The 12,949-nt window shown below is 52.1% G+C and overlaps 1 protein-coding gene across 1 annotated transcript; it reads right to left on the reverse strand.

Moving 5' to 3' along the window:
- Positions 1-248: 248 nt before the first annotated feature.
- Positions 249-11,178, reverse strand: LOC122372884. Its single transcript, XM_043350549.1, has 8 exons — positions 6,321-11,178; positions 5,825-5,960; positions 4,873-5,089; positions 4,258-4,432; positions 3,473-3,661; positions 2,781-2,972; positions 1,688-1,783; positions 249-1,078 (listed from the first exon to the last, which is right to left on the reverse strand). The coding sequence occupies exons 1-8, from the start codon at positions 11,092-11,094 to the stop codon at positions 672-674; spliced, it is 6,186 nt and encodes a 2,061-aa protein (XP_043206484.1). The 5' UTR covers positions 11,095-11,178; the 3' UTR covers positions 249-671.
- Between the last annotated feature and the right edge of the window lie 1,771 nt (positions 11,179-12,949).

Below are 12,949 nucleotides of genomic sequence, written 5' to 3' on the forward strand. Positions count from 1 at the left end.
TGGAGAGAATCCTAAGGGCAGGGTCGCAGGGATATTATTCCTTTGTCGTCAGCTGACAACCAAGCCCCGACCGAGATGGCGAACGTCTATGTTGGAAATAAATATTAAACAACGCTTCCTAAAACTGGACATGCCGAACGCGTCCTCTCGGAGTTAATTTTCCGACGAAAAAATATCCGAGGTGCGACACTTTCCGGGTGCCGAACACACGCTTTATGTGTCTGTGTCGATGTACACTGAAACGATCATTTGGCATCGTAGCAAGCAATAGCACGTTTATTCTTCAACCTTACTCTCAAACGGCAGTGGAAACTATACCATACATCAGTTGAGCATTGATGACTAACATAATCATAGGCTTGGGTCACTGACGTCACTCATGTAGTGACGTCATAGTATGTTACCTATGACGTCACAGCCCACCAGGCAGTGCATCATTGCCTCTGGATTAGCATATACCAATGCGACAAAAACGGTTGATATCTGAACTATGACAACAAATCGACTTCTTCCGATCAGATTTCGCATTTCATTCTATCGCAACCATGACATCATCGACAACCGACTCATCTAACTTACATGGCCTTCAGTTATGTATGAACATTTTCACAGTAGATTCCTCACACACAAACACACACCTACATCACAGCCAAAAATCCAAGATGGCGCCATCAGAAATATTCGTCGGTAGTTCCGAACCAACGAGTAACGGGACGAGCTTCGTCCACCGGCCGACAGGTGGCAGCAGCTACGACACCAGTTTTGAGGTTTGTTGCACGAATGGCCCTACTATCACCAGAAGCACCAACCGCTCCACAGATGACGCTAGTAGCGCCAGGTGCAGTATAGGTGGCACTGTTGTCCTTCACTGCCGACGCAGTATAGATGGCACTGCTATCACCCGCGGCACTATAGATGGCGCTTTCTCCCGCCGCTGAACTATAGGTGGCGCTGTTTTCGGTCACCTCCGGCAGTGCACTCAGACACTGTCTAAGTCGTCGATCGGTTTCTTCGGGAAGATGCCGCCGTAGAAGCAGATCAATGGCGTAACGAGCCGCAGATGTGACCGGAGACGCGGCTGTGGGGAGAGAGAGAGAGAGAGAGAGAGAGAGAGAGAGAGAGAGAGAGAGAGACGAGAGAGAGAGAGACGAGAGAGAGAGACGAGAGAGAGACGAGAGAGACGAGAGAGACGAGAGAGAGACGAGAGAGAGACGAGAGAGAGACGAGAGACGAGAGACGAGAGACGAGAGACGAGAGAGAGAGAGAGAGAGAGAGAGAGAGAGAGAGAGAGAGAGAGAGAGAGAGAGAGAGAGAGAGAGAGAGAGAGAGAGAATCGGCGTTAGATAAAATGCAGATATAACAAAACACGATTTTTGCAAGCTAGTTGAATGGAATGTTTTCAACGAAGGAATAGGAATTTCCTACGATTTACGAACAGTGGAAATCACTATCTTTTACAATGAGTTTTGCCTTGTCATTGGCGCTACCGTGCGTGTCGATCTAAACACAACGGTTCTACTGCCTACATTGATAAAAAGCGGACCCACCACATCTATCGATCACAAACACACTGGTGCTGCCACCTATATCAACCACCAGACTTGTGTCCCCACCTATATCAATTCAAAACACACTGGTGCCGCCACCTAGTTACATCAATTACGAGCACACCCGTGCTGCCACCTACCGTCCGTGGCGCCATGCAGCGTCACTCCTTCCAAGATACAGACTGCCTCCTCCATCAGTCTATCGGTTGGTGTCTGATAGAACGCCGCCAGATCCCCTAAAAAAAAAAACGGAGACATCGAGAGACGTCAGATAGCGGTAAGAGTAGATATTTATAGAGATAGCGCTGCATATTTTATTAGATATTTTAGTAGATACCGCTGCGCATATTTTAGTAGATACCGCTGCGATCACGACTAGTAGGTATCATTACCAGGGCTGCGGAGTCGATGGATTTTCGGGTGAATCCGACTCCGACTCCCGACTCCGGCTCCGGCATCGAACGTTTCTCTCCAAATCCTTATCATGATAATAATGTTCAAAGTGGAGATGTTTTTATTTTGCCTGAAACGATCCTATTGCGTTCTCGCTTCTCAGGCCGTACATTGCAAACATGCTTTAAAAATGTCATGCAGAATTAAAAACAGGTTCTGGCGAATCCACCGTCTTCTGTTTCTTTCGCTGAATACGCTCGTCTAAAACAAGAATATGGCCTTATTTGGACAAAATTTGATTTCGAAACGTCAGCGAACGTAGTATCGTCAAGCAGATAGGTGCGGGGCATGACATTCAGCCACGCAGCGTTAGCTCCGATACGGAGTCGAAGTCGGTTTAGTGGCTCCAACTCGGACTCCCACTCCGGGCAAAACTGTCGACTCCGACCGATACAGACTCCGACTCCACCTCCGCAGCCCTGATCATTACTGTTACCGCCAGCACACACATAAAGAGTATACCTACATAATTATACCAAGGAGCGTCTACATTGAGCTTCGCTTAGTATCCATCTGCATTCAGTTTGTATATGTATGCTCGGTAAATAGCGCTAGCAATCGCATCATCTGTATGAGTTTTGCAATGCTACCAGTCACTGAAATTTACTCCGTATCTTTTATATCACTGTCACAAGTACCCACCACCAATACTTCCGTAATAGCACAATAAGCCGCACCACCTCAAACTCCCCAATTACCACCTCACAATCCCCAAACTCCCCCAGCTCACACTCCCTCTAACTCTCCCCCACACTCCCCCTCACCCCTTACTCCCCATACCTGTGAGTCTGACCGCAGCAGCCGCCCCCGTCTCCATGTTCATCGTCCTGTTCCCCGCATCACTTCTCCTCGCCAGCAGCGGCACCACGGCCTTCTCCAGGGGACAGTCGTTGGTCCACTTAGGTCCACGAATAGCCGAGAGGAGCAGCAGGGCGGCGCAGTGTTGTAGAGAGGCGTCTTCGGTGTCGCTTTCTGTGGAGGGAGGTGTGTGGTTAGAGGCGAGGGGGCGGTGGGTAAGAGATGAGAGAGAGAGAGAGAGAGAGAGAGAGAGAGAGAGAGAGAGAGAGAGAGAGAGAGACCTATCGGTGATAGAGTACCAGACTCCCTCATTCACTCTGAATCTCTTTGGGGAGAGAATGAGGGAGCTTGGTACTCTATCATCATCGATATGTCTCTCTCTCTCTCTCTCTCTCTCTCTCTCTCTCTCTCTCTCTCTCTCTCTCTCTCTCTCTCTCTCTCTCTCACTCTCTCTCTCTCTGTCTCTCTGTCTCTCTGTCTCTCTGTCTCTCTCTCTCTCTCTCTCTCTCTCTCTCTCTCTCTCTCTCTCTCTCTCTCTCTCTCTCTCTCTCTCTCTCTCTCTCCCACATTACCTTTTTTCTCTCTACCTCCCCTTCTCTGTCTTTCTCTCCCTGATCCCTCCCACTCCTCTCACACATAACCCCACCTCCCTCCCTCTCTCCCCTCTTTCTTACCTGTCATCTCAATCACCAGCCGATCCGCCAGCATTTCTGCGTCACAGATTCCCAGCTCTCCTGTGTCAACTCTGCCGTAACTAGCTCTGATCAGCGGCTGGAGGGTTCCTATGACCTCTTGTTGGTCTTCAGAAGGGGAGACGAGAGCCACGCAGAGAAGAACACGCTCCAACGGAGAGATCGAGATGTCTGGGGGGAGAGGAGGAGGGTGAGATATTGAAAGGCACCCTCCCATCTTTAAAAAAGTTAATGAATTGGCATAAACATGATGTCTCGATAGATTCACTTTAAAGACATTAACACATGGGTTTGTTGCACGCTCATATATCGAAGCGTTTTTTTTCCAAATACCACATCTGTTCTCCCGTGAATTTCCGACAATTTTGATGAAAACTTTTAAAAAGGAGTAACCGTACAGTTACTCGCTTTTGTTTGTCTTTTTTGGCAGTTTAAGCAATGGCAGCACAAGCTAACGAACACACGTGATTAGGATCGGATGATTGGACACTTTTTAAAAAGGGCGTTTTGTGATTCCCGGAAATTCACGGAAGAACAGTTGTGGGGTTTGGAAAAACGCGTCGATTCCCACACAACATTTTACATAAATGCGTCACATATCAACTTCCATCTACCAAGTGCAATTATAATGCTTTGGTAAGGTTAGGTTGCGTTATGTCATGTTGAGTTGAATAGGGTAACAGTCAATTCTTTTCTTTTCATCTAGGAAAAAAAAAATCCCAAGTAAATACAACTCCACGTGAGTTGTATAATTTGCATCTCCTTACCTTTCCTGCGTCCGAACGCCCGTGGCCAGCTGGACATAACAGCCAGCAGATAGGAGCACAGTTCAGCCGGGTGTCTGAGGGCGACATCTAGGAGCAGCGAGCGACACTCACTAGTAGCGCCCCACAGCCGACAGAGGGCAGCGTGGAGGCGGAGCAGCTGGCGCCGAGCCGGCAGCTGGAACAGGGGAGGGACAGCGAAATAGATCAAACAGACGGTACAATTGCAGTCGAAGGGGTAGCTGGGACAGGAGCGGGACGGAGAAATAATTCAGCAAATCTTAGGGTCTGTTCCAGTCGCACTTCCCAATACCTCTAAACTCCTCCAAGATTGCTTCCTGTTCCAGTGCCAGCTCTAGCCCCATACAAAGCCAAGGAGGGCCCTGCTCCAACCTCCTCTATCTTGCTCTTGGAGGAGTTTAGAGGTGTTAGGAAGTGCGACTGGAACAGACTCCTAGTGAAATCCCAATCCCCACCACCAGGATACCCTCAACAACTAACATCCCTAACACCAAAATGGACTCGCCCACATACCTCCCCCCACCATCAAAATGGACTCGTCCACTCACCTCCCCCACCACCAAAATGGACTCGCCCATCGACCTCTCCCCTACTAACCGGCAGCTCCGGTTGTCTCCTCAGCAGCTGCTCGCGGCAGGCCGTCCTCAACAGCGCCTGCAGTCGTGGCCGGTTCCGTCTCTGAAGCTGTACTGCGCATGCGCAAACACGCGCCACTTCCGGTGCTGGCTCGGCGGTGAGATCAAAGGTGCCTCGCTCGTCCTTCGGTTGGGGCGGTGGAGACTCGGGTATCAGAGCCATTCGGTGGCAGAGGTGACTGTTGGATGGAGAGGAGGGTGGTTATATTAAACCAAGGCGGAGTTGGCTTGACTTGATGGGACGAGACGCAACGCCTAACGACAACAACACAAAAAGACATTTTATTTAGGGAAATTCACTGGTAGGGGCGTACTATCATATTAAAATTTGAGGAGCGATAGGACCTGAGGCCAGTTTTACAACAGAAAAATAGCCGCCTGCCGGAATTTTTTGTCGTAAGACCGCTTCACACACGCGATGGGCATGTACATAAGAGGATAGGGCTATACCGTTCACGCTCCGTATGTGAAGCGGTCTTTAGGCAGAAGACCGCGTCCGGCTTCTTCCGGCAGGTGGCTATTTTTATGTTGGTAAAACTGGTCTCAGGACTAATGATTAGCACCAACGTATAAATAGCACTAAATAAAACAGCTAGAAGCAAGGTGCTTCCCTGCTAACAAAATAAAAAGACCCCCTCTACAAAATCCAACAATAGACTACCGTAAAGTAGGGCTATTTGAGACAGTGGGGCTATTTGAGACAGCATTTAAAACCGCTATAAAATGAAGATCGTTTGATTTTGTGTGATATTTTTGCTCAGGGAGGTGTGGAATCGAGCAGTAAATCGCCTGAGCAAAAAATTAAGCATAATTTTTAAGTGGTTTTTATTTTATAGCAATTTTAAATACTGTCTCAAATAGCCCCACTGTCTCAAATAGCCCCACCTTACGGTACCAGTAAGACGTCCTCTCACCTAACAATGGACTCGTCCGTAGCATTGCTACCGCCCACTCTGACCAGCAGCTGTTTCCAGCCAGCTGTGTTCGGCTGCTCATTCACCAGCTGACCAATCAGAAGCGCCAGATCGGCCTCCGATAGCGGACCAGCAGCTGGCGGTGAACAGGACATGTGCACGTTGGTTAGCGCAGACAATGGAGACGATCACACCTGCGACGAAATACTAAGTTTTTCTCAAATATTTATGACGAAAAATATTACCACTGTTATAACTGGACAGTGCTGCATAGGAACAAACACTAACCACATTTTAATATATTCCAGATAGATATACTCTAATCTAGTGAGATCATTTCACATTGCATGTACGTGAATGAGCATGTCAGGCTACCTAATGGTTCCTTGATATACCTGGTATACTTCATACTTTATCTCAAAGGTACCTGATCGCTTCAAGAGAAAATATTTAGTAAAATGCCAGTACATCGCGCTCACCCTCCCACTTAACTCACCAATCTTTGACAGAATCGCCGAGGCGTCCGTTGAACACGTGGCAGACTCGACGCCCGTCGTTGTAGGCTGCATCACTGACGGCGTATCCGACATCCGTGCCGGCGTCGTTTCCCACGGCACTGCTGGCCGCAGGGATGCAACCGGCAACGGCGTAGGCATCTGAGGCAGCCGAGCGTTAGACTTAGAAGACATCGCTACGGATGGCCACATCGGAGGCAGCGAAGTGTTGGGTGATGGCGACATGCCGGGATGAGGCGACATCTGGGACCACCCAGCGTTTGATGCCGGCGACATGGCAGGGGACGGAGTAGGAGGTTTCTCCAAGAGTTGATAAAAGCTCGGCAGCTGCTGTGTCTCATTCTGCTTCGACGTTTTCCGATGCGTGACTCGAGGTGCGGAAGTTTTGACCCGCGATGATGCGTCGGTAGTTGGCGCAGCCTGGTGAGCCATGCGAGGTCGTTTGGTGGGTGGTCGGTGGTCTTCTACCTCTTCGAGTAGAGCGGGAGTAGGCTGTGCGGGTTTCTGACGCTCGGCACGACCCACTGTGATGTTGCTGAGCTTTGGTGGCACTCCAACCGAGTTTGACGCACCAGGAGCCGCATGTGTCGGGCTTGTCTTCTGCGGTGGATCAGAACACCTTGTGAATTCACTTGACGAAGACATGTCTAACCTTCCGTGCTTCGTAACCATGGAGGAGTCACTCTTCCCTGAAGCCTTCTGCAATTTCTCAAAGGTCGCATCAGTCTTGTGGGATAAGCTCTTCCTCAACGGAGCCCTCCGTCGCTCCCTCGCTTCGGTCAGAAGATCTGAACCAGTCATACTCCTTCCCAAGGGATAAGCTTCAGCTGAACCGTCAGACGAACGCAGCTTTGACTCGCGAGGTCTCGACGCCCAGGCGCCTAGAGCTTCTAGATCCTCAGGCGGTGGACGAGACTGGCGGTATTCATTCTGGACCTCAACACTCGGGGTGATGCGTGGAACAAGACGGGTCGTCGTCTCCGCCGAGCTGATGACCGGGGTTTGAGACGAAGTTTTAGTCGCGAATGCTCCAACACGAGAAGGAAGCGTCGGTGTTGCTGATGACCGGCTGTTAGCTCTGCGGAGTTTGGCCAGAAGCCGCGAGCCGCGACCAACTTCCTTCCTCGGTGGGCCTTCCAGGGACCCAGTCACAGACACAGGGCGGGATGGGCGAACAAAGACGTTTGGCGCCGCAGGACGTTGTGGAAGAGACTCCGACACATCAACGTCTTGATTGATCTGCGGGGTCGCTGTTTCTATGACGTCATCTGAAGGCGGCGACAAGGGACGTTTCTGTTTCTTCCTACCCTTTCGAGCACCACTTGCAGGCTCCACTGTCTCCTTCAATGAGGAGACCGAGTCCGGTAGACTTGTCGTGTCCATCTCAGGTTCATCTTCTTGACTGGCTGCATGTTCCTGTTGTTTGCAGCTCCGCTTAGCTGCTGCATTTTCTTGCGCTGTAGGGTGCATCGTCGGGAGACCAACAGCTCTTTCGGGAGCATAAGCCTCTTTGGTTAGAGCCGAGGTGACAACTCCTTCGCTTGCTCGCTTTTTGCGTTTCCTTGGTTCGCTATCTCCTTCTCGCCCAACTGCTTTCGTCGCAGTCAAGTCACCTGCTCTGGTTTCCCTCCGCACTTTTGTCGGACGACATCTTGTTTCTGTGCCAGTGTCAGGATACGATATTGGACCAGGTTTCACTCTGGTGAACTTCCCAAGTGTTCCTTCGTCGGAGCCTTTCCTCTCCCGTTGAGGAAGACGACCTGGTTTCTGTGCGGGGGCTTGTTTCGGAGATTCTGATCTTCCTTCATCCGTCAGCGAATCTTCTACACCTGCCTTCGCTACCTCCCCACGAACTCTATCACGCGAACCATCATCCACAATTTCTCTCTCAGCATCACCGGTGTGGGCTTCCTCAACACAACGCGCACTTGGCTCGGTCGAGTCCTGGGTCATGTCCATGGAGCCATCTTCGATCATCAGCCTACTGTCATTATCTCCTGAGCTGTCAGAGTCTGACGATACTTCGGCAGCCCACTCGTGATTGTCGTCAACAGCTTCATCAGCTTCTCCACCAACTGTTGGCTGCTGTTCAAGGGTTTCTGCACGCTCATGCTCCATGTCCTCGCTAGCCTGAGCTTGGTCACACACATCGGACCGGGTTGTTTCGCCCTTATATGCATTTACGACCACGTTATCTTTGCTTGAGAGTTGCGCCAAGGCGTTGCTACATCCTTCCTCTCCCGTGGGCAAAGGGTTCTTACTGGTAGCTTGAGACAGATAGGTCTTGCTGACAGACGGTACCAGAGGGTCGCTCTTACCGGCAAATGAAGCTGCTTTGCTAGGCTCCATGCTGAGCCGGCTACCGGGCATTGACACCTGCCTAGCTGTAGGTCTCGCTCGGAGAACTCTGGATGGTCTCAGCAGAGCCTCCACAGGGTGTATGGCCAGTCGGGTCGGAGCGATGGTAACAGATGAAAGGGCAGATGATGTGATAGGGTTAGATGTGTCAGCACGAGGCTCTTCACTAAGAGCAGATGGTCTAACTGCGAGGTTTCTGGCCGGAACTTGCAGATGAGAAGCTTCGCTCGACTCTTTAGAAGGGTGTCTGAGAGAGGGTGGATCACTTGACGCCAATTCCAACTTCTCTGAGGACGCAGACGTTTTCGGTTGGTCTTCGTTAACGGCCTTACCAGCAGGTGACACTTCATGAGAAGAAGCCTGCAGATTTTCACCAAGACTAGACGCCACCTCCACAGCATCACTACACTTCCTGCTCCTCAACTGTCTCATGGGCGACGCCGTTTCCACCAAGTTCGAACGCTCCGAGTTCTTCTGCCCTAGTGGCGACTGTGGGTGCAGCGGCGATACCTTCGTTCCCACTTCCTTGGCATTCTCATCTCCGGAATCGGTTTCGACTGCCCTTCTTTCTCGTCGGAGACCAGGCCTTCCCGCTCGGGGAGATCGAAGCCCGGTTGAGCCGTCCTCTATACCGTCCTGACGAGTAGGCATCCGGCGTCGGACTACTTCCGGGACACTCGGTTCTACTGCCGTCTCTGATGAGGTCTCACTGGTTCTGGATCTGCGGCGTCGGCTCGTAGGGGAGACCTCCGATTCGCTTGCGGTCTCGGTGGCTCTACTTTTGAGTCGACACATTTCTAGAGCCGGTTCTGCCTCATCCACTGACCTACTTGTTCTCGTTCGTCGGAGTTCCGTCGTGGAAGACTCGGTCTCTGCCTTGTCTGGGGTTTCGATGAGTGGTGTTCCACGACGCCTTGTTGCGGGGACGTTTCCTGGAGCTGGCTGCTCTGCGGTCTCTGTGGCCTTCGTTCGTCGACGCTCGGCCGTCAGAGAGTGCTTCCGTTCAGATTCGTGGTCACCACCTGCAGTTTTACCAACACTGGCGCTTCTGAGGTTGTGTCGCAGCTGTCTTGGCGATTGTGACGGTGTTGTGCTGTTTCTCTGTCGTCGAAGACTTCTTGTCCGTGTTGGTGACGATGAGGCTGCATCGTCCTCTGTTGAGCCGATCTCGATTCCTTCCACTGCCATCGCTCTCCGACCGGCCCTGTCACTTGCGTTCCTCGAAGAACAGGGGCGCATTTGAGATGCTGTCTTCTCAGAGAGCATCGAAACTTCTGAGCTCTGGTCAGCGTGATTACGTGAAGATGCACTTCCAGCGGTAGATTCAGCCACTGAAGCATCATTCACTCTACCCTCGCACTGGGTAAGCGCCGCCGCCGACCGGCTTCTGCTATCCCGAGTAAGCGTTCTACTTTGTGCTACCATTCGAGCAAGTTTTAGCTCGTGACTCTGCGCCCAACGCCTCAGTTTCGCCGAAACGAGATGACTATCCACTGATGATAGATAAAACCCATCGAAAGGAGCGTCATCCACCCAATCAGCGACGGAGCGATATTGACGGGTACCTCTGGAGTCATCCACATTCACAAGCGCTATGCCAGCCAGCCGTGGAGAAGCACGTATGTTCACATCTTCGGACTGCCTGAGCAAGCTCCTGGAAGAGTCCTTCCGCCTCTTCCTCAACGATCTTGCTGGAAGGACAGAACCGTCATCTGTATCGTCAGGTTCTACCACCTTTTGTACCAGGCTTGACCGTGTTTTCCTGCGGGAGCTTCGCGTGGCAGGTGGTTGATGTTTCGCCGACTCATCATCAGGACTTCTTCGACTGTTTCTGGTGTTTCTTCGCGAAGCTGCTTGCTCTTCTTCCTCAGACGAGTCACTGCTCAGTGGGCGAATGATTCTCCGACGCTTGACTCGTCGCCGGCCGGGCGCATAGTCTGACTCTGACTCTGCGTCTGACTTGTGCGACTCTGCGGCGACTTCTTGATAGCCCGTATCTCTAACCACGGTGGAGTCTGAGTCATCAACGTCTGCGTTCTCCGGCTGCATCGTCTGTGTACTTGGCGTTTCGTTTTCAGTGGTCTGACTGGTCTTGCGAGCCTCACTGTCAGGATCGGTCACATTGCGACTGGTGGGTTCAGTCTGATCTTCAATAAGTGATGCCGAAGTCGCGTCATCAGCACTCTCCACCAAAGGAAGATCTGGTGGCCCCGTATTGGTGGCGTCCGCCATCTGTTCTTTGTCCAGGTTTCGGGCACCACAGGGAATCAAGGTGGGTGGTGGGAGAGCGTCAGCTCCAGGTATCGGATGCAGACTCTGCTCTCTTGATCCTGGTAATGTCTGGTTAGTCAAAGTGCCATCCTCTTTGTTCGAGCTACAGGGAGCCGAGCGTGGCATTGCGTCTTTTTGAATCGTGCTGGTCTCTTGAGCCGTAATGCGCGCTGTCAGGAGACCAGCATCACCTTGAGACTTATCAAGCTCTTCTGTTGGAACCGAGGTCACACCTGCCTCGATTGCTCGATGTTCGTCATCTTGTACCGCCAAGCGATTTTGTCTCGGAAGTCCGGCCAACGTGCGACTAACGGCTCGTGGATCTTTCTCAGTCACTCCTTTCTCGGAACACGCGCTAGGTGGTTCTTCTCGTCCCACAGACGACGCAGGTGCTGCTTCTGACGCACCATTTCTTACTTCATCCAGCGAGCTTCGTCCAGATGAACCCACACTTTCCCCTCGGCCATCCTGAATCATCCCCAAACAAACTTCAGGCATCTCTTGTTGTTCCTTTTTGGGAAACACAAGTCCGACGCCTTGCCCAGACGCCCTCCAGTTTCCCTCAGCAGCCATGAGATGCCTCCGCCACCAGCTTCTCGGCATCAAACGATCTCGAGGCTCTCGATCTGCGAAGTTGACCGCCGATATCCCAGCTAGCAGCGGAAGACAGCCAGGAAGCTTCGCTGCACGTCTTAGCGAGCCTCTACGCGTGAGACGGACCAGTCGACGACGGTTCGGTGTCTCCGATGGACCTTGAAGCCGACGAAGACGACGTGACCAATCAAAGCGGCAGCCTGAGGCTGAGAAGGGCATGCGTCGGCCTGATGACACTGAAGAAGCTGACGCAGAGGAAGAGGTGATGTTGGAGAGGGCCGCAGAAGCTCTGGTGGGACATGTTGAGGTTGATGCAGTTGTGGAGGCAGGAGTTGGGATGCTCTTGGAGACGGGTACGGAGGTGACGACAGGGCAAACCGACACTGCAGATTCTGAGGGACGCGCACAAGGGCTTGAGGTAGGGGCAGTGACCGCAGAGGTAGAGGCATTCGTGGTTCCTGCAGCGGCAGCAAGGCTTGAGACAGAGACATTCCCAAAATTGCAAACAGCGGAGCTTTCAGAGGTAGGGCCATCTTCAGGTGCATGTGGAGACGGCGTGGTGGAAACAGAAGAGACCGGAGACTTCATACCACTTGAAGCCGACCTCGATGTCTTCCCTGCCATTCTCGGCAGCATCGGGTCGCTTTTGGCAGTGTTCGCCTTGCCAGCAGACGCCGCGATGCAGGCCGTGGTGGCCGCAGTGCTGACTGCGGTAGTAGCAGTTATTGCCGAACAAGTAGAAGGTGCCGAAGAACATGTCAAGATTGAAGGCAATGTAGTGTTCATCTGCGACGAGGTTGATATTGGTTCTGCTACCTGTTCTTCCACCTCAACAATCGCTTGAGACTGGTCCATAACCTCTTCGGCAACATCCTGTCGTTCTTCACGCACTTCCTCCTCTTGCCAAACCACTGGGCCTTCCTTCACCGGATCTTCTGTCGCACCTTCCGAAGGTGTGGTCGTCGTCTCGGTCGACTTCGTCACAACAGTTGTCACTCCTGACGTCTTGTTCTCCTCCTCCGCCGTCCTCACGCCACCATCCTGAGCTGCAGTCACGGAAGAGCCCGAGGAAGCCGAGGCAGTTGCCTGTCTTGACACAGCCACAAGCGACACCGGAGAATTTGCGATGATCATCATAGGAGACCCTGACGAAGGTGGTATGATCAGCGGCGCCTGAACTCCGGACAAGCTGGACGCAGTGGTGTTCGAAACCGCCGACAGGTCGCACGCTGTCGTCGTGTGACTGGAGACATTTGCAGTAGCTACATCCGTGGGCGGCGTAGACGTACTGAGCACCATGTCCGCAACAGAGGTCACCACCGCGGAAGGTCCACTTTCAACACAATGAGACGCACGAACGGCGGAGACCAACGATCCCAAGTTCGCA

Source organism: Amphibalanus amphitrite, unplaced genomic scaffold (genome assembly GCF_019059575.1).
Source record: "Amphibalanus amphitrite isolate SeventyFive unplaced genomic scaffold, NRLGWU_Aamphi_draft 001413F_arrow, whole genome shotgun sequence".
Lineage (NCBI taxonomy): Eukaryota > Metazoa > Arthropoda > Thecostraca > Balanomorpha > Balanidae > Amphibalanus > Amphibalanus amphitrite.

What these genes read in the sequence shown, in the direction of transcription:
- LOC122372884 (XM_043350549.1), bottom strand. Translation starts at nt 11,094, where the DNA reads ATGCCACGCTCGGCTCCCTGTAGCTCGAACAAAGAGGATGGCACTTTG. An exon ending in GGCGATTCTGTCAAAGATTG is followed by an intron (nt 5,961 to 6,320) that starts GTGAGTTAAGTG and finishes GTTCACCGCCAG; the next exon opens with CTGCTGGTCCGCTATCGGAG. An exon ending in GGAGACAACCGGAGCTGCCG is followed by an intron (nt 4,433 to 4,872) that starts GTTAGTAGGGGA and finishes CCCCTGTTCCAG; the next exon opens with CTGCCGGCTCGGCGCCAGCT.